Below are 21,626 nucleotides of genomic sequence, written 5' to 3' on the forward strand. Positions count from 1 at the left end.
ACAACACTCATGACAAACTTATAAGAAGTATAGCGAGTGATTGGAGTTTGTCATGAACAGAACAAGGCATCAGTTTACTGTCTGGGATTTGTCGTGTCGCGTCATAACAAAAGTTTTCATTTCTCAAACTTCTGACTTTGACAAATGACTTTGATCAGAAATTTGAATATGAATATATAAGGTCCAAAATCCCAGGCATATGAACACTGATCACCATTATGGTGACTTCGAAACAATTACAGTGTAAATCCAGTGTCGTGGTTAAAGACAACTTTATCATGTGAATTCACAGTAAAATGAGACCCAGCCTGCACTGATTTGACAGTAAGTTTCTGACTACAGTTATTTATTGTAAAATAATACTGTTTAATCCTGTAAATTCATAGCAATATTTTATAGTGTACATTAATTTGGAGATTCACTGTAAAAATATGTACTACAATATAAAAACATATTATATAATTAAACTGTAGATAAATATATGGAATTTAATATAACATGATAATGAATGAGAGTAAATCATGAATCTCACCAGAACACTGTGAGTTTGTGCAGTTTGACAGAGTCCTGATCTGATGTATGAACCAGTCTCTAGTTTCAGGTGGATCTTTAGGAGGTTCAGTTTGATCATTAGTAAGAATCCAGACTCTTTCTTCATCACTGAAGTGTTTGATCCGTCTGTCATCACACACACCCACAGCACTGAACTCTGGGAATGTGTCTGCTTTAGTCAGGACTGTAAACTTGTAGTGGAGGAAGTGTTTCTCTGAGGAAGATATAAAACATGAACAACAATGAAAACACACACACACACACAAACAGAAGTGTGTCATATATAGTGATCATACACCCTCTTACATGTTCCCTTACAAGGATCTTAAAAAGTACATGGCTGGATTTTCTTAAATGCCTAAGAAGTCCAAGACTTGATTCTGTTTTCTCACACTAACATGTTCTGAACAGTTCTCCTTCAATCTGTGCACTAGTCCAGCATTTGGGTTGCTTGTTTCTTCTCGAACGACACAATCATTGGTTTCCGTCGTGTCCGACATTTGAAGCTATAGCTATGCACTGTAAAATTAAGAGTCACTATGAAAAAAACGCTGATTTCAGAACTGAACTTTACAGATCATGCATGACATGGGATAATTTTTTTGCATGACTGTGACAGCACACTGCGGATATATATATATATTGCCAAAACGACATCTGAATATCAAACCAAAACTTTAATAACCCTGACGAGTTTTTTCCTGAAACAGTCTCACAACAAAGGCTAACATACGATAGTATAACATAATAGTATAATATAAAATATATAGTTGATGAAACTATTGTAATTATAACCAGGAAGTAAACGCAAAGGTTTAGTTTAAACATCAGAATTAACTGCGTCTGCAGGATCAGAAGTAAAACAAATGAATTACCTTGATGAGCATCGCTTAGACAAGAGTGAAACATTAACCAAACCATTACTACATATATAAAGAATATGTTTGTAAAAGAGAGCGCGTGAAACATGTTTCTGTTTATATTTCAGACTCGCCCAGAGATTCTCACTGTCATGCGCATGCTCAGAACTGCTGCTAGTTCGGCTTTTGACGTTATCGAAATAAAAAACGTTTAAAAAGTATTTAAATTTGTTGCCAACAGTATTAGCCTATTTTTTTCTTTTTTTCGGTTAATAATAAACTCTTAAATTTTATTGTTATACATTTCTGGGTCAGGAACAAAGTTTAAAATGTTGTGTTTAAAGTCGGCATGAAACGGAAGTTGCGATTGTCTTTTCTTCTGTGATGTCTATCCGAGTGAAACGTCATGCCCGTTTGGGGATTTCTCTCCACCAGACTCACTGTGAGCACCCTCACATTACTGTAAGAACTTTATTTATTGACGATGACGAGGACGGTCAATGGCTCTAAACAGTGAGAGAGCGCATGAGAGAGACTGACTGACTGACTGACTGATGGTGTGAGTCTGTTGGTGTGGAGCGAGTGTTTTCATTTACCTCCATCAGGTTAAGCTTGACACTCAACTTCCATAGGAATGAATCTAAAATCGCTCTGTTAGCTTGCTCTGCTCCAGTGGACACACAGCCTGACTGACTGAGCGTGTCCTCCATCAGGTTCCTGTCAATGGTGACAGGCATCAGCGGTGGTTAATGCATTGATCTCTATAAAGGATCAGCTTACGCAGCGACAGCATTTACCCCTTATGTCACTGGATCTGCCTCCAGATATCTCCGTCCTCTCGCCATAGCATGAAAGCAGGTTAATATTTTTGATTAAAGATTACGAGATCACATGAATTTAAAAAAATAAATAATGAAGTGCACGGATAAATTATTTATAATAAATATTACAATATTCCATAAAATTTTTATTTCATGCAGACTTTAAGGTTTTGATTGGTCGGGGTGGTTGAGGGGTGTATGTTTTAATTTAGTGAATCTACTTAATTTCTTAAGTGTGTGTTAAAGATTAATAATATTGATTTGAATTAAGTAATAATTGTGATTCTTGAAACAGATCAGTTTAATTTCTCATTCTCAAATATTTTGAAAGAAATTGAACAAAAATATAAACTATTTTTTAAACACTAATTAGTCTAACTATAACTATTTTAGTCAAATAAGAATTTCTTTTTGTGAAAAAATAAAATAAAAAATTAAATATATTAGTAAATGATATCCAGAGATTTTATTAAATTCTGTGAGCTTTCACTATAGGGTTTACTCATGGGAAAGAGTTCAAAAGGTGAGCGGTACTCTTTCTAAAGGTACACAAACTTATTTACATCTAAAGAGTACATTAGTACCTTAAAGGTAAATATTATTTCCTGAAGTGTGCATATTAGTGCCTGAACAATGAACAGATTGATTATTTGTAAGTCTAGATAATTAACTTACCCTCTTTTATATTTATAGTCTTGCACTGATGAAGGCTGAGAAGTTTTCATCTTCACATCTGGTGTTTGTGTCGTCTGGATGTTTTCATGTTGCTCCATCTTCATCATCACACAATGGTGTTTCTTAATCTCTGTTGAGGCAGCTGAGTCCTTCCTAGTCCAGTCCTACAGTGGAGGTTGTAGGTTACAGTCATCCTCTTCAGCATCAAACGCCAGAATGACGCTGTAGTGAAGCGTTTATTAATAAGGGCGTTCGGAGAACATCGGGGGAGGCGCCAAGCGATATTTTCGGGGCGTTGATGTCTTCTTGAGAAAGAAGTTATACCGAATATTTGCATGATGAAAAGTTTAAAATCAACTTGTCCGGCTATCTGTAGAAATGAATTAGAAAGCGACATAAATTTACTAGCGCGCATCCAGTGGGTTCGAGAGCTGCAGACCAGTTTCACTTACAGCTGCTGCAGTACCACAGTTTCAGCACCGCCACAAAACGGAAGTGAGGGGCGGGGCTAAAACATATTTTTAAATATAATTGGTTTTTACATGGATTTTGATCGGATCGATGTCTACAGTATTTAACAACAATACTTTTAAATAAAGTCATTTTTTTCTGTTCATATAGGTCTAATATGCATAAGATATCATGATGTACAATGAGGAGTTTTAATTACCATGTTAATGGATAATACAAACTATGAACTAATTTGTATAAACTGTGAACAAATACTTTACCCATATAATTTTAAGAATAAATTTACAAATGTGTAACCATATAGTAAAATGTCTCCCTTGACTGTATGTGATATTATTTCTGTATGTTGGGTGAATTGCCCTAAAGTAGGACACTGCCTAATGTGGGACACCTGAGGTTTAGTGTTTGTAGGTCCCGCATGAATGTCAGTGAAACTATGGGTTATTTGAAGCTGTGGTGCCATGTGATCAAAATCACATAGCCTCTCAAATGTACAGGCATGTATGAGACTGTAGCAATCATCAAAAAGGAAGGACCTTGTGTGAAAGCCACCCGTCAATGACATCGAGTTTTGACAAACTTGAAATTAAGGAGTATAAATGAATTTTAAACAAAAAAAATCATGATCATTTTTGTGCTTATGAAATGTATGTCCATCAAAAAATATTGTAACTTTGTATGTATAAACTATATATTTTATATTTTTGTCAAATTTCCTAGTGTCCTACTTTATGAAATGTGGTTTCAAAAAGTGGGACAGTATGATTAGCCTAATGTGGGACAGTACTTCAGTTAGTCAAAAATGTGTGAGATGCCTAATGTCTTTACAATAAATGCATCAAAACTATCATATTGTATTATTTGTCTGATGATGTTCAATTATCAATCAATCCATCCATAAACAAGAGAATTACTAACTTAAGAAGTTTACTATTCTGCATGAAACGAATGATTTTGGCCTTTTATCATAGACTGTGGCCTTTTCATAGATGTTTTATTATTATTATTATTATTATTATTATCATTATTATTTATTATTATTATCATCGTCATATTTTGGCCTTTTATCATAGACTTTGGCCTGTTTAAGCCCCGCACCCATCACTTCATTTCTGTGGCTGTGGTTCTGAAACTGTGGTGCTGCTGGTCTGCAGCTGGATACTATTGGGTATCACAGGGGATTATATTGGGACTGTCTCATTATTTTTCAAAGTGAGAGTAGAAGTTGTTCAGGCTGTTGGCCAGGCGCAAGTTGTTAGTAGAGTTATCATCCTGTACATGGATTTTTCTTGCAGAGTTCACATTTTCCAGAATCTTTTGCGTTCAAACATTGTTCACATCTAGATATGACCTCTCTTCCTCTTCCTCTGTTACACTGTTTCATGTCAGTGAAGCAGATTTTCCCTGAAGCTTATAGCGATGAGCAACTGACGTCATACATGTGCTCTAGATACTGAAGATTAATTCATACACTGCAAAAACTCAGTATTTATGTCTTGTTTTCCAGTACAAACACTTAAATCAAGGTACATTTACTGGATATAAGATATAAAGTATTGTTTTCTGTCAAATGTATCAAAATTCAGCAAGTTTATGCTTAAAATAAGAACAAATATCAGCCAGAATCTTGTTTTTTTTTTGTTTTTTTTAATTCTTTGAATTCAAGTGTATTTCTCTGGTGGAATGGTGCGCTGTGATTGGTTGAGCGGATATATCGCGTTCTGCAGAAAAAGGAGACTGGCGTTTGTCGCGTTTTGGAAAGAAAGGGAGAAAACATGAAAGAATTACACGACGGATATCACATTTTGTGCCTGTGTGTCGCCTATCAATGACATCATACCCTTGTTACCCTCAGGTTCTGGTTTTATTTTGCAGAAACCATGGAAACACCAAAGACGCATTATATTCCTCATCTGTCTAATAAAACATATTATATGCTTTATTAGACAGATGAGGATCTGTTTGGATTCATCCATTGACAGAAAACTAATCATGTTATATAGCTTCTTGTTACCGTGAGTACCATGTTTTACCATGCCTAATATCGATCTCTCTTTCTGCAGTGTGCAACAAGTGTCTCATAGCAGCTGCCAAGTGAACGCAGAGTAGCACTATAACAACTTTCAACACTCAAATGTATCTAATATGATAAACAGCGCTGTGTTACCCCACATACGCTAGACTGGAAGAAGTGGAAGCGACGACTGTGGCATAATAAAAGTTCCGCTGTGCTCAAGACATGTCGCGCTCGTCTCTCATTAGCAATCGCTCCATCGGTCTCGTTCAGCTCCAACATCACTCGCCCTGCTCTGCTTCATACCACAGTAATGGTAATAATCTCATCCATGAACATCATTTCTGCCCGAGTCCCATCCCGATTCTTTTCCACTGGCTGTAGACGTGAAGACAACACATCCCATGATTCCACAAAATCAAGTATAAGCGACCTCTAGTGGCGAAAATGTACATAGTGTGGCTTTAACAGATCAAATATTCACATAACCCTGTGATCTCCCAGATGATGGTTAGTTTTAAAGTAACCAACAGTTTAATGTTTAACAGTTTGCGAATGACTCATAATTGTATCCTAATTTAGTTGGTGTTTGGTAACGAAGGGCCTACTTTGCATCAGCAACACTGACTCATTCATAAGAAAAGAACTGATGGCACCTGTATTCATAGCAACTAGTTTCTAACTAATTAATCAATTGATTGTAAATCATAAATATAGGGAGCTGCTGCTCAGTATAATAGTTTTCAAGAGCATTATCTAAATTGGTAAACTATTCCAAAACTTAACATCTGTTCTGAACTCAACAAGTCTGGGCAAACCACTGGGTACGCACCAATCAGAGGCTGCATTTTTTATGATGTCATCATGTAGACTTCTTTCAAAGTATTTTACTGTATTTCAAAACTACAAAAATACAAAACACTAAAGTATTTTGATGCAAAATACAAAGCCATTTTCATCAACCCTATCAAATACAAATTACAAAATACTATTTTGTATTTGAAATACATGTATCATAAATACTGCCCATCCCTGTCTTCATGCACTGTCCATATACTCTAATGCTCCAGACATCACTGTGAGTGAGATGTTATCTGAGTCATATCCAATAGTTCTGTCTTTCGCTTTTAAAATCTTGTGTATTTCTTCAGCTAAGATTTCCTGTTAACTTTAAGCACATTTATAAGCAGCGCTCTGACCTTCCCCACAGTTACACATTTGAACTCTGTTTCCTCCTCACACTCATCTTCTCCTCTGCACATTTTGTCCTTTGCAGATATTTGCAGGTTGGTATTTAAGAGTTGGGGGTATATACTCTTGTAACAAAAGGCTAATAAATCCTCTAGCTTCACTTTTGTCAGTAGGGTATTTCCCTCAAACTGAATCCACAAGCTCATACTTTAGTTAAGAGGTTCTCCTGAAAGGACAACTCCTGTTTTATCACCTATTTCTGTGCATGCTACCTTTCCTCCTGCTAGTGTTTTCATTTTAAGAATCTTTTGTTTCTGCTTCTCATCCTGCATTTGATCATTATTCTTCTATTACTGAGTAAGGATACAGTTTTCACTATTCCTATCTCTTTCTCAGCTGTTTTTGATAGTTTAACAGGATGCTTTTGTTGTTCTGATTGTTTAGCAAAAGTAACTCTCATTCTGAATTCTCGTTCTACCATCTCTTTACCGGCTTCATTTTTGATATTTCTCAATTTATTAATTCTTTGCTCACAATCAGATCCGTGCATCACCCATACTGCTTTTCTTTTTCCTTTTATTATATATTACTTCCTGATAATCTAGTATTAGTTTTCATCTTCTTGTTGTTGAATTTAAGTCTTGTTTCTTCAGGGTGTCACATTTCAGTTTGTGTTTTTGGACTTTGTTTGTATTTTGATCAGCTCCTCTGTTCAGTTTCCCGCCACTCCTTTGTTTCTATGGTTACCATCATTGAGTTCATTTGTCCGAGCTGGTTTTGATGAATTATCTTGTGAGCTCCCCTGTTTGTTCTTGTATTTAAACCCTGTGTTTCCTTCAGTTCTCTGTCTGTCCTCGTCATTGTAAAGTTAGTTGTTCTGTTCCTGTTTCTGAGTGTTTTGTAGTTTTGAGTTTGTGTGAATAAAGAAGCTGCTGCATCATTATTCCTTTGTGCTGCAACCAGAAACCCTGACACAGTGGTGAAAATATATATATATATTTTGATGCATTATGATGAATTATCCAAAGATATTTAAACTTGTCATTGTGCTTTTTTCTGTGTATATAATCACATATTATTGTGTACACAATCCCATGATAAATTTTTTTTGTCATTATGATTGTTCATTGTTAAACCTAGTGCGGATTTCCTCAGCGTTTACAATGTCTGCACAAAGAAGATGTCCGGCAGCTGCTGGAAGATATCGTCTTTGGAGAAGACTGTTGATTTTATACTACTTAAAAATTAAGATTACCCCAGAATGAATTGCATTACTAGCCCACCCCAACATTTGCACTCAATAATAACAATAAATGCTGAACAATACTTAATTTTTTTGTCATATGACATGGCTGCATTTGTCTGGCATGTATTCATGCATAGCTAAGGTGAATACATCTCTATCTTTAGTCAAGCAATGAATTAATGCATAAATTAATTAAATATTTTATTTACTGACATTGAGGCTATCCTTGCCTGAGAGCACCCATCTGCCTCATCACCTCATGAGAGTCTGTACAGAACCGAGGCTCGTTTCTACAGTCCTGTGTTCAAAGCACAGAGAGAGCTTTTGGCATCCTGAAAACACGCTGTTGCTCTGTTTCTTCACGGCCAGATGTGAGCATGTCTTTGTGCCTGAGGTTGTTGTGTGCTGCGCTGTGCTTCACAATCTCGCTCTCCTCAATATGGACATCTTTGATCCAGAGAATGAGGAAGACCATGATGATGGACATGACTCTCCAGCAGGGGGCAGCATATGACGGATATGACCTTGATCATATAAAACTATAAAAAAAAAGTTTTTCTGCAGGGTCTTTCGAATGTCAAGTGCAAAGCATGCTGGGAAATAGAAATCCCATCCCAGTTTCAGTTAAACTTAAGTTTGCCTAAATTGAAAGAAATAATTCATAAAACTCAAGACAATGAAACAGTTCAGTTTCCTTAAAATATATCAGTTCTGTGAACTTGAAAGAGAAAAAAAGAGCTAAATACTCATAAAAACTAATTTGACTGAACTAATTTGTTTAATTTAAGTTTGTCCTACTCAAATCTATTAATTATTTTGATTGTTAGGGTTTACAATACAGAATGATATATTGTGTTAATATATTACAATATACTATAGAATAATACATAAGTATAAATAATTATTTACTTAATGTTTCAGATTGTTAACTATAGCACAAACACACCTGTATGTACTACAGCAAAGAGACTATCCCTGTTCTGAAGAGCACACAGCAGTATTTATTACATAAATAATCATCCAACTATCAACTAACCACAGACTCTAATGGTAACCTCAAAAACTCTACATTAACTTGTTTTATTCTGTGTCCTAAACAAGCTTCCATAGAAAAGGGAAAAACAATAATAATAAAAAAAATCTTATTCCTATGTAGCATTGGCCATTTTTCACATTCATATTTCAGTCGCACATCCTGTATATCTAGGCTACACTAAATGAGAAAATGAAAGTTTACGCCAAAGTCTCTTCCAGATGTATTGAGCGCATTGCTGCCCCTCATTGGCTGCTTCATGAAATTACACTTTCGTCTTCTTGAGGTCACATTATGTCAATGCTTTGCATATAAGATTTTGACATCATTATTGTGTTTTTCTGCTTCGTAAACACTGAACTGAAGTCATTATTCTGTCACAGTTCTAGTTTTCTGTTTCTCATCAGGTTTATAGTTATGCAGTATTGTATCTGAATTAATTTACTGATCCTCTCAGGACCTTCAGCTCTTACGATCTCCTAAACCAAAGAACAAACATCGCAAATCACTCTTAAAAACCTTTGTTTCATACATTTTATAAAAAAAAAAATAATAATAATAATAATAATAATAAATATATATATATATATATATATATATATATATATATATATATATATATGTGTGTGTGTGTGTGTGTGTGTGTAAAAATACCCATAAATATGAGCAAGTTATGAGCAGCTCTCAGAAACATATAGATTTGTTAATTTGGCAGACATAAAAATGAGAAATACAACAAGTAATTCATCTTAAGATCTCAATGAACATGAGAAGAGCAACAATACAGTTTACAACAGAATAGCACATGAGATTCATCACTGTATGAAGTTATGAACTCAACTAGACCTGAAGAGAAGACCGTTTATCAGAAACATGTTTCATTCAAGTAGATGTCAAAACCATATTTAAATATGTTCATTTTCAACACAAAAAGTCAATAAAAAGCCATTGTTAGCTTGAAGATTGTAACACTTTTGCAGTCCTGTTTGGTGAAATCACACACTTCATTGAAGAACATATGAGCAACAACACAAAATACATTTTATCACAGACTGATATAATTTTCCACAGTTATTAATGCTGAAAACATCTAAACATCAAGCAAAGATTTCGCATTTTCATTTTAAAAGTCTGACATACGCTACATTTATGACACTATAGACCTTCTGAGCCAGAGAAACAAGAGCGCTTGTTAATTTTGTGTTTGCGGCAGCTCTGTATATTTCTATGCATCGTGTCGAAGAGTAATTAGCTGGTGAAGTGGATTTACATATTGTAGAGTTAACACAAGTTGTCATTAGCATTGTAATGTGAGACTACTCCAAAAAAAACAACCCTATAGGTCATTTTTCAAGCACCTTATTACGACTTATATTTACATTTTAAAGTCATGCGCCCTCTAGCTGGCGCAAAAATAATGACAGTGTCGTGTAACGTCTGTCATGAAATTACGTATAACTGTCATTACCAATCAAAATGTGTGTTCATTTAAATGCATTGTACACCATTTCTCCTATTTCCATTTAACAAAACACTTTTTTTTATTAACGACTACACCCACCCCACCCCTAAACCTACCCATAGTGATTTATAGTGCATACACACTTTATGAGCACATGTTCTCTGTGATCAAACCCACGATCACATGATTGCATATTGTTATTGTAATGCTCTGCCAATTGAGCTACGCGAAACCCGAAATATGACGCAGATAATAGGGAACAATGTATTAAAATGAAAATGTCCTGTTGTTGATAGGGGTGCCACTTTAGTAAACGCTCCTATGGGTCGTATTTCAGGGAAGTGACAAACGACCTATATGGTCATATTGGTTGGAGAACGTGTTGTGTAATGTTTGTAGTGATGTCATAACAAATGTCAGTAGAGCGGGAAGGTTTTAAAAAGTCATGGAAATGTGATCATGGATTATTATTTTTATGAGTGGATCAAACAGGCATGCAAAAGTGCAGTCTCTCATTCACCACAACAGAATTATTATTTTCATTTTTGAGCTCATGATATCCCTGTAAATGTAAAAGCGTGTCCATTTCAGAGTGTAATTTCACAGTAGTCAGTGTGTCCAGAAGCATTTAAATCCTCTGATGTTTAATTTCCTGATTCATCATGTTCATCTGCCTGAAACAACAACAGAGAATAATATTGTTACACAGATCACAAATATTAATGTTCTCGATCCTTTGAAATGTTTCAAAAAACTGCCACATGTCTGAAGCATATTTCAACTGAGCATACAGAAACATGATAAACAGGGTCTGTCATGATCCTCTAGTCCAGATCATTCAGCGTTATGCTATTAATTTTCAAATTCACACTGACGATACACAAATCTATGATGCCTAATTCTGTTTTTCCACCCCATCCACTTCTTGCCTTAAAGGGTGACGTATGACAGTCGAGGACAGAGAACGAGTAAGAGGGAGATTTGGAAATAATAATAAGAAAAAAACTGCAGAACGAGAGATGACACAATACAAAAGAGCTCAAAAGAATATCACTGGAATGAAGGTTTATGACTGGGCAAGTGCTTTAGGACCGTGTATATATTAGAAAAGCTTTCCAGCGCTGGAGAGAGCTAAGAGGGAAGGCCTGAAAACAGATGAGGAGGCTGCTTTGATCCCGCTCCAAATGTAAGTAACACTGGGTTTGATTGTCTGGAGCTGCTGTGCTGTTTGCGACTAACAACGAACACTTGATTGTATTTACTCTTGAGTATTGTACGTTCATTTTTTGTGCTTCCTTGTCATTTGTTCATCATCATGCCATTTGTTGTGTGTCAGCTGTGATAAACAGACTCCACTCTCGTATTGCGTGTGTAACAGAGGCCAGATAGTGAGAGTTTTGCTGTTAAACTGCGGCACACTGACAACCGATAGAGAATGCGGCATTTAGCGTCATTCGTAGTGTATTCGCCTCAAGTTCAAGCAGCGATCAGGCCAGGGTTCGAGACCAACTCGGGGCAGGGTAGTTAGGTTTGGAGTGTGGGTTTTGGAGGCGGAGCAATGAAGAAAAGGGTGGGTTTGTTTGGGTTGATTTCAAATATCAACATGTTCAACAACGAACTTGAGAAATCACATACAACACATTTAAAGATCTTAAAACTGAATGCTGTAAAACTGAAATCATGTTAGTCAGTCTTAAACCCCTTGGCTCTTCTCAACATCTTCATTCATATTGATGGAGTGTTGGTTAGACCTTCATCCAGTGTGTGCAATCTGGGAGTATCTGATCCTAAATTTCTACCCTATAAAATATTTTAGACCTCGATATAAGAAAAATGTAATTCATTATTTAAAAAAAAAAGTTTTCCAAGACATTTTAAGATTTTATTTTCCATGATTTTTCCAAGTTAAGAAATCACACTTTTGCTTTTTTGACACTTTGGACTGAATTATGATTATTTGCACAAAGACAGACAATAAATGTGATGAAGATACCTGTGTGTGGAGATGATGATTATGTGTTTCTGTCTTCATAATATTCTCCTCTGTTATTGCTGTCTGAGCTAGAAAAGATAAAACAGATTAAAACTTGATCTTGAGAACATACAGATATCCTGCTTTTGCAAATATAGATCTGCATGTTAATATATTAAATCTCATAATATTATTTTATGTTTAGATGCAGAATAAAAGTTTTAAAAAAATTTAATCTTTTAAAAAAGTTAATATATTTCTACTGTCACATGGTGTATATGTTTAAAACTGTCCATCCCTTGTTCATACATTTAAAAAAAATATGTAAAACAAGAATATTTACAACAAGGTTGTATATGTATAACTCACCATTTGACCTTTTCTGTTTGTAGATGCAGTAACCAGTTATAATCACAATCACAGCGAGAGCTACAGCTGCTGCTATTCCTGCTATTACGATCCATATATGATCCGTTTCACAGTCAGAACATCTTCCATCTGCAGAATGATTAAATAAAACAAAATCATAAATGTATTTTAATCAACATTATGAACTGTTGAAATGAGTTGAGGCACTTTAAATGTATTTGTTTGTGGCGAGAAACATTAATCCATTAATATCATGTTCTCCTGCTATAAATACTGTATGTGACTGAATTTATGATATTTACCCCATTTTACTGAAACTGGTTCAGTCAGACTGCTGTGAATGACCAGACAATCATAAGATCCTTTGAGGTTTCTGTTGATCTTCACACTGATTCTCATCTGAAAGTTTTCATCATCATTTGGTCTGATTCCTGAAGATGTTTGATGCTTAAGATTAATTCTGTTCAATCTAATGTTCATCTGAACATCTCTGGGGTAGAAACCAGTGGCCAGACACGTCAGCACCAGATTACTGTCATCATCAGGAGCTTTCCTCACAGAGACACGAACATCTGGAGAACCTGGAGAAGAGGGGAGCATAAAATTAACATAAAATTTGACTATGAATTTGGTTCTGTGTGTAAAACTATTATATTCTTCACATCCATTAAAAATGAGACTTTTTGTGAATAAATGATCACAATTAGAAGTATAGAGAAAACTCTTGCATATTTGAACACAACCCTTTAAAAAATGTTATTATATTTTCATAATTTAGACTAAATAAATGTGTTTCATAATGCAAAACACAGGCGATAATTAAACTGATCAGATCAAAACTTACTGTGTTTTGTGTTGTTAAATGTTGAGATCCAGTTCATGTAGGTCTTGAGGAAAAACTTGATGAACTGGTTTCGTCCTGTTTGACGATCCCATTTCTCTTTGGTTTCTTTGGCTTTGGGGCTTTTATCAATCCACTTCATAGTGTCAGAATTAAAGGATATAAAATCCTCTCCATCAAATCCATATTCATCAAAGACAGTCAGATTCACTGTTCCATCAGGAAGTTTCTCCAGTTCACAGCCAATTATTCTCTGAAGAACATGAAGCTCTACAATCACAGAACAACAAACTTATAAGAAGTATAGCGAGTGATTGGAGTTTGTCATGAACAGAACAAGGCATCAGTTTACTGTCTGGGATTTGTCGTGTCGCGTCATAACAAAAGTTTTCATCTGTCAAACTTCTGACTTTGACAAATGACTTTAATCAGAAATTTAAATATCAATATATAAGGTCCAAGATCTCAGGCATGTGAACACTGATCACCAGTATGGTGACTTCAAAACAATTACAGTGTGAATAATTCATTTCTTAAGTAAATTATTATTGCCATTATTAACGACAACTTTATCATGTGAATACCCAGTAAAATGAGACCCAGCCTGCACTGATTTGACAGTACATTTCTGACTACAGTTATTTATTGTAAAATAATACTGTTTAATCCTATAAATTCATAGCAATATTTTATAGTGTACATTAATTTGGAGATTCGGTGTTAAAATATGAACTACAATATAAAAACATCTTATTATATAATGAAACTGTAGATAAATATATGGAATTTAATATAATGAATGATAATGAATGAGAGTAAATCATGAATCTCACCAGAACACTGTGAGTTTGTGCAGTTTGTCAGAGTCCTGATCTGATGAATGAACCAGTCTCTATGATCAGGTGGATCTGGAGGTTCAGTCCAGTCATCTTCAGTCAGAATCCAGACTCTTTCTTCATCACTGAAGTGTTTCATCTGTCTGTCATCAGCAACAACTTCAGCACTGAACTCTGGGAATGTGTCTGCTTTAGTCAGGACTACAAACTTGTAGTGGAGGAAGTGTTTCTCTGAGGAACATATAAAACATGGACAACAATTAAAACACACACACACACACAAACAGAAGCATGTCATATAGTGACCATACACCCTCTTACATGTTCCCTGACAAGGATCTTAAAGGGTCATGAAACCCCCCTGTTTTAGCCTGGTCATTCACACCTCTGAATTAAAACACTTTGTTAAAATGGGCGTGTAAAGCTCTGGAAAAGTGGGAGTGTAGAGGGGGGGAAGAGGGGAGAGAACAACCAGTCAAGCACAGACATACAACACACTCATTATACAGAATAATGAATATTAATATATGAGCATGGAGAAAATGACAACAAACTCCCAAGCACAAGGGAGAAATGTGAAAGAATATTTAATAGGGCTAATAATAGGCTACTTTGATTACGTTTACAAGCACTGCCGTCTCAAAATCAGTCTATTAGAATAATCGTGTTGTCGTGTTCAGATGGGCTACACCACTGTATCAGTGTCCAGTTTGCACATATAATTCATTTGAAGAAGACTTGATGAAATATGTGTGCATATTAATACACCGTGCTGGTTAATGTTTGGTGCAGGAGAATGTGTGAAATAAAAACTTTAAACACGGATACTTTATTCTGTACGAGCTATGTGTCACGTGGCTAGTGTTGTTAAACTCATCGCGGAGCTCCGCGCTGAAACCGAGCATATGCGCGCTCCGCGTGTATATCATAAAAACAATCATATTTTTCATGTGTTCGTATTCAAATTCCAGTTCTGACCGCATCGCGAGCAAAATACAAACAACACACGTGCTGTGCTGAAGGAAACAGAGCCTACGGCTCGTGTGTTTGAACGCAGCTAGAGCAGGCAGAGGTGAATGAGCCACACTTTTTTGACATTTGAATTCTCCGCTGTAATGCGATCTCACGCGAACATATTTTCCATTTGTGCTGGTAGATTACAGCAAAACAACCCACATGCACCCAAACCTCTGCTCTGGTGGCGTTGCAGGAAAACACATTGTGTTGTGGCACTGAGGAAACGAGCACCAACGATATGTCTCTGAATGACAACAGAGGCGAGAGAAGTGATACTTCCTCATGCATAATACTGCAATTATAATCTTATGCATACTACAGTGCAGTGATTAAATGAGTTTTATGTCATGAATATATGTCAAGAATCGCTCGAAACGGTCTACGTCAGCATGTTCGACCATGCCCATACTTGGGCCGAAAGTACACGATTACATCAGATTTGTGACGTTGCTCCGACTCAGCTTTTCAAACAGGAAGACAGAAATCGCTCTGAAAAATGCAAAAATAACTATTTTTCACTTATGAATAACATTAATGGGTACATTTAGTGTTTTCAATGATGTGCAGCCTATACATATCTGTATATAAAAAAAAGTGTTTTGGGGTTTCATGACCCTTTAAAAAGTGCATGGCTGGATTTTCTTAAATGCCTAATAAGTCCAAGACTTGATTCTGTTTTCTCACACTAACATGTTCTGAACAGTTCTCCTTCAATCTGTGCACTAGTCCAGCATTTGGGTTGCTTGTTTCTTCTCGAACGACACAATCATTGGTTTCCGTCGTGTCCGACATTTTAAGATACAGTATAGCTATGCACTGTAAAATTAAGAGTTACTACGAAAAAAACGCTGATTTCAGAACTGAACTTTACAGATCATGCATGACATGGGATCATTTTTTTGCATGACTGTGACAGCACACTGCGGATATATATATATATTGCCAAAACGACATCTGAATATCAAACCAAAACTTTAATAACCCTGACGAGTTTTTTCCTGAAACAGTCTCACAACAAAGGATAACACACGATAGTATAACATAATAGTATAATATAAAATATATAGTTGATGAAACTATTGTAATTATAACCAGGAAGTAAACGCAAAGGTTTAGTTTAAACATCAGAATTAACTGCGGCTGCAGGATCAGAAGTAAAACAAATGAATTACCTTGATGAGCATCGCTTAGACGAGAGTGAGACATAAACCAAACCATTATTATGTATATAAAGAAAATGTTTGTAAACGAGATCGTGAGAAACATGTTTCCGTTTATAAATACTCACGCCCAGAGATTCTCACTGTCATGCGCATGCTCAGAACTGCTGCTAGTTCGGCTTTTGACGTTATCGAGGTATAAAATGTTCAGTCATAAAAAAGTACTTAAATTTGTTGCCAACAGTATTAGCCTATTTTTATGGGTCAGGAACAAAGTTTAAAATTTTGTGTTTAAAGTCGGCATGAAACGGAAGTTGCGATCGTCTTTTCTTCTGTGATGTCTATCCGAGTAAAACGCCATGCCCGTTTGGGGATTTGTCTCCCAGACTCACTGTGAGCACCCTCACATTACTGTAAGAACTTTATTTATTGAGGATGCCGAGGACGGTAAGTGGCTCTAAACAGTGAGAGAGCACACGAGAGAGACTGACTGACTGACTGACTGACGGTGTGAATCCATTGCCGTGCAGCGAGCATTTTCGTTTACCTCCATCAGGTTAAGCTTGACACTCAACTTCCATAGGAATGAATCTAAAATCGCTCTGCTCCAGTGGACACACAGCCTGACTGACTGAGCGTGTCCTCCATCAGGTTCCTGTCAATGGTGACGGGCATCAGTGGTGGTTAATGCATTGATCTCTATAAAGCATCAGCTTACGCAGCGACAGCATTTACCCCTTATGTCACTGGATCTGCCTCCAGATATCTCCGTCCTCTCGCCATAGCATGAAAGCAGGTTAATATTTTTGATTAAAGATCACGAGATCACATGAATTTAAAAAAAATAATGAACGGATAAATTATTGATAATAAATACTACAATATTCCATAAAAAATAAGAGTTGTCAATTTTGATTTCATTCTAACTTTAAGGTTTTGATTGGACGGGGTGGTTGAGGGGTGTGTTGTTATACAGTTGAGCTCAAAAGTTTACATACCCCTTGCAGAATATGCAAAAAGGTTAATAATTTCAACAAAATAAGGATCATGAAAATTGCATGCTATTTTTATTTAGTACTGACCTGAATAAAATATTTCACATAACAAATGTTAACATAAAGTCCACAAGATAGAAAAAAATAACGTGATTACCTAAAAATTGTGGTTACCTGATGATCCACGACTGTTTTTTTTTGTTTTGTGATGGTTGTTCATGAGTCTTTTGTTTGTTCTGAACAGTTAAACTGAACTCTGTTCTTCAGAAAATCTCCAAGTCATGCAAATTCTTTGATTTTCCAGCATGTTTTGCATATTTGAACCCTTTCCAGCAGTGACTGAATGATTTTGAGATCCGTCTTTTCACACTGAGGACAACTGAGGGACTCAAACTATTAAAAACAGTTCAAACATTAAGTATTAAGAGCTGAGAGGTGAAAACTTTTGAACAAGAAGATGATGTGCAAGTTTTTCTTATTTTGTTTAAAGATCATTTTTCATTTAGTACTGCCCTTTGGAAGCAACAGAAGATTCTTGCATGTTTTCCAGAAAGAAAAAAGTATAATTTACCCTGTTCATCCAATTGAAAAAGTTTATATCCCCAACTCTTAATGCATCGTGTTTTCTTCTGGAGCATCAGTGAATGTTTGAACCGTTTTTAATAGTTGTGTTTGAGTCCCTCAGTTGTCCTCAGTGTGAAAACATGAATCTCAAAATCACTCAGTCACTGCTGGAAAGGGTTCAAATATGCTTAAAAAACTGATGAATCTGCAGGAGCTGGAGGATTTTTCTGAAGAACAGAGCTCAGTTTAACTGCTCAGGACAAACAAGAGACTCATGAACAACCATCACAAAACACACAAACAGTCGTGGATCATCAGGTAACCACACACAGTATTGAGAATCAATGGTTCACATACTTATGAATGGGGTTATTTGAATAAATTCAGCTATTGTTTTTTTTTTTTTTTTTTATCTTGTGGACTTTATGTAAACATCTGTTATGTGAAATACTTTATTCAGGACAGTACTAAATAAAAAAAAACAAGCAATTTTCATGATCCTTCTTATTTTGTTCAAATGATTAACATTTTTGCATATTCTGCAAGGGGTATGTAAAATTTGAGCTCAACTGTACTTTAGTGAATCTACTCAATTTCTTAATTGTGTGTTAAAGATTAATAATATTGATTTAAACTAAGTAATAATTGTGATTCTTGAAACATATCAGTTTCATTTCTCATTCTCAAATATTTTGATAGAAATTTGATTAAAAAAAAACCTTAAATATATTTAGTAAATGATATTCAGAGATTTTATTAAATTCTGTGACCTTAATGTGACCGCGCTGTAGTGACACTATAGGGTTTATTCAGGAAAAAAGTAGGTACCCTTTCTAAATGTACACAACCTACATTAGTACCTTAAAGGTAAATATTATTTCCTGAAGTGTACATATTAATACATGAAAAATAAACACACTTATTCTTTGTAAGTGTAAATAATTAACTTACCTTCTTTTATTCGTCCGGTCTTGCCCTGGTGAAGGCTGAGAAGTTTTCGTCTCATCTGGTGTTTGTGTCGTCTGGATGTTTTCGTGCTGCTCCATCTTCATCATCACACTATCGTGCTTCTTAAACTCTAGTGAGGCAGCTCTGCCCTTAATTCAGTCCTACAGTGGAGGTTGTAGGTTACAGTTCTCCTCATCAGCATTAAACGCCAGAATGAGTCGCAGACGTTTCCCAAATAAGGGCGTTCCGAGAACAGGCGCCACACCCACCTCCTCCCAAACTGCATATGGGTCTTAACATAACAAATTTCACATATATTCAACGTATATAAATGTTTCACAAATAATGCTTTAGGACACTCAGCCCGGCAATGAGATACTCAAATGATACTCGAAGTTTACTCAAAGATGCCTTATAATTTCAATACATTTAAAGTATGCCTCCTCTATATGGATAGAAAATTGTTATATTACAAAATACTCTCTATAACCAAAGACACAAATTCTCAGAGGTTACTCAACATGTTTTATTATGGCAAGTTTCAAAAATAACGAATGAAATAATTATAGAAATAATGTCTCTTCTGTATTAGAAAAATAAATAAATAATAACTAAAAATACCTCTGCTATATTAGCAATCCAAATTTAACAAAAATAGCTCTCACAAACTTATAAAAACTAACAAAAAATATCAATATCTTTAGTTTTCTTCTTCATCCTCATTTTCCTCTTCATCATGTTTTTCTTCCTCATCCTCCTCGTTTGCTCATCTATATTTTGCTGTAGAGCTGATCTTTCCCAGCAGTTTTTTGTTGCTTAACAAGCATGAAAGTTATAAAGATTTTGTAGGCTATATAGGCTTATCAGCTGTTACATCGCAAGGTACAAAGGAAGAGCACAACGAGCTGAACTCATAGTAGATGAAGGTTGCTCTGCTGTTACACAAAGTATCTGTTATTCAGTTACAGACGACTGCACAAATCGTGCAAACTAATGAAAACATTATAAACTCTTACCTAGAAGTAAACAACTGTAGTTTAGGCATAAGTCCGCAGCGACGCTGAGAATATAGTTACCTTTATGGAATAATCCACTAATGTCTTGAGATACAACGTGAACTAATTTCTCAGTAGCACGATACAATTAGCACGAGTGTCTGCGAAACTCATTTATATTAATGCTCAATCTTCGGAAACCGAAAATCTCAGAAACTGAAAATCTCGTAACACCGGTCAATTTAATGGCCCAATGAAAAACAATGAAAACCAGGACATTTTCATCACTTTATAAAAAACAACCAGGACGGCCAGGACAGTACGTGAAAACAGGACATGTCCTGGGAAAACAGGACGTTTGGTCACCCTACTATAAATATGCCCCTTCTTCCTGAATAAATCTGAGAATGCTTTGTAGCCTACACCACACTTGATCTGTGTCTACTTGTTCATTCTCCCGAGATCTTTTTCCCGCTGCTGCTGCCACACATCACAGGGGTTAAGGTGCCTGTTTCTAAACTGATGACTGAGACGAAAAATAGGCTATTCTACCTATTATTGAGATTTTGATCTAACACGCCATGAATCAGTAATACTTTTAGCCTTAGTCATTATATATTGCAAACCATAACATTCATATCAAAGATATTAGAAAAAATATTTTGAGAAATTGAGGGGGAAAGAAAAAAAAAAAAAAAAAAAACGAAGAAAGAAGAAAAAAACAGAAAAGGGTATATTTAAATTGAAGAAGAGGAATTTAAGTCCTTGTAAATGTCCATAGTTCTGATTGCTTTGCGGTTTGAGAGTCCTTGAAAGGTTTCAAAATAAATCTTAATGTCAGCATTGAAGTGATACTGGGTATCCTTTCAGACAATTTACATTTGTATATAGGCCTATGAAATTTACCAAGTAATATTATAAGATTTAACATAAACACTTGACTCTTATCTATACCTTTTTTTGTCATAATAAAAAAAAACATCTCTTTTCTCTATCTTAATTTGGATTCCACTTCATAAAACCTGACACACACACATGGTTTTTTATGTACAGTTCATGTCGTTTTAAATAAGATTACTAAAGCAAATAATATTGCCTTCTTCCACCATGTGCTCCTGTGACCATGTGTCAGAACAGGACGTCCCACCCTGATTGTGCTTGATATTGACTCCCACCCCTTACTGGAGTGTTCTTTGGTACTTTCTCGACCTTTCTAATTGGTTGTAATCATTTAAAGAAAATTTTACAAAACATAGGGCTTAACAAAACTTTCCGTTGCCTGTGCTGTAGAGGGTTAAAACAAAGTACAAATTTAATCAAGTTAGTGTATTTACATATTTATTTTTTTATTTATTCCAAAATAATAGCTAAAGGCAGTAACAATTTAAACAATATAGCTATTTATAAATGAATGTTTAGTTTTTCTTTTTATTAGTCAACCTATTTTCAGCAGTCATCAAGCTTGTACACACTGTTCACAGACATGAAGATGTATAGCTAACGTTAATTTCCCCAAGTATGGCAAGCCATTTTAACATTTAGATCCCTACTAGTTTTCATGCTGTGTTTATTTTTTAGATACTAGTATCTATTTCAATACTTGT

General features: G+C 35.4%; 1 protein-coding gene across 3 annotated transcripts in view; it reads right to left on the reverse strand.

Moving 5' to 3' along the window:
- LOC125275919 (H-2 class I histocompatibility antigen, L-D alpha chain-like) overlaps positions 1-19,531 on the reverse strand; it is a 28,903-nt gene extending 9,372 nt beyond the window's left edge. Inside the window, exons 1-6 of one of the 3 annotated variants that reach the window (XM_048203264.1) lie at positions 19,031-19,531; positions 14,341-14,574; positions 13,511-13,777; positions 12,969-13,247; positions 12,667-12,795; positions 11,516-12,386 (exon numbers count right to left, since the gene is read on the reverse strand). In XM_048203264.1, the coding sequence (XP_048059221.1) occupies positions 12,208-12,386; positions 12,667-12,795; positions 12,969-13,247; positions 13,511-13,777; positions 14,341-14,574; positions 19,031-19,085 (1,143 nt within the window). In that variant the 5' untranslated portion in view covers positions 19,086-19,531 and the 3' untranslated portion in view covers positions 11,516-12,207. Of the gene's footprint in view, positions 1-11,515; positions 12,387-12,666; positions 12,796-12,968; positions 13,248-13,510; positions 13,778-14,340; positions 14,575-19,030 lie in introns of those variants that run through there. The other 2 variants (XM_048203266.1, XM_048203265.1) reach the window with 2 other exon arrangements.
- Between the last annotated feature and the right edge of the window lie 2,095 nt (positions 19,532-21,626).

Source organism: Megalobrama amblycephala, linkage group LG9, assembly GCF_018812025.1.
Source record: "Megalobrama amblycephala isolate DHTTF-2021 linkage group LG9, ASM1881202v1, whole genome shotgun sequence".
Taxonomy (NCBI): domain Eukaryota; kingdom Metazoa; phylum Chordata; class Actinopteri; order Cypriniformes; family Xenocyprididae; genus Megalobrama; species Megalobrama amblycephala.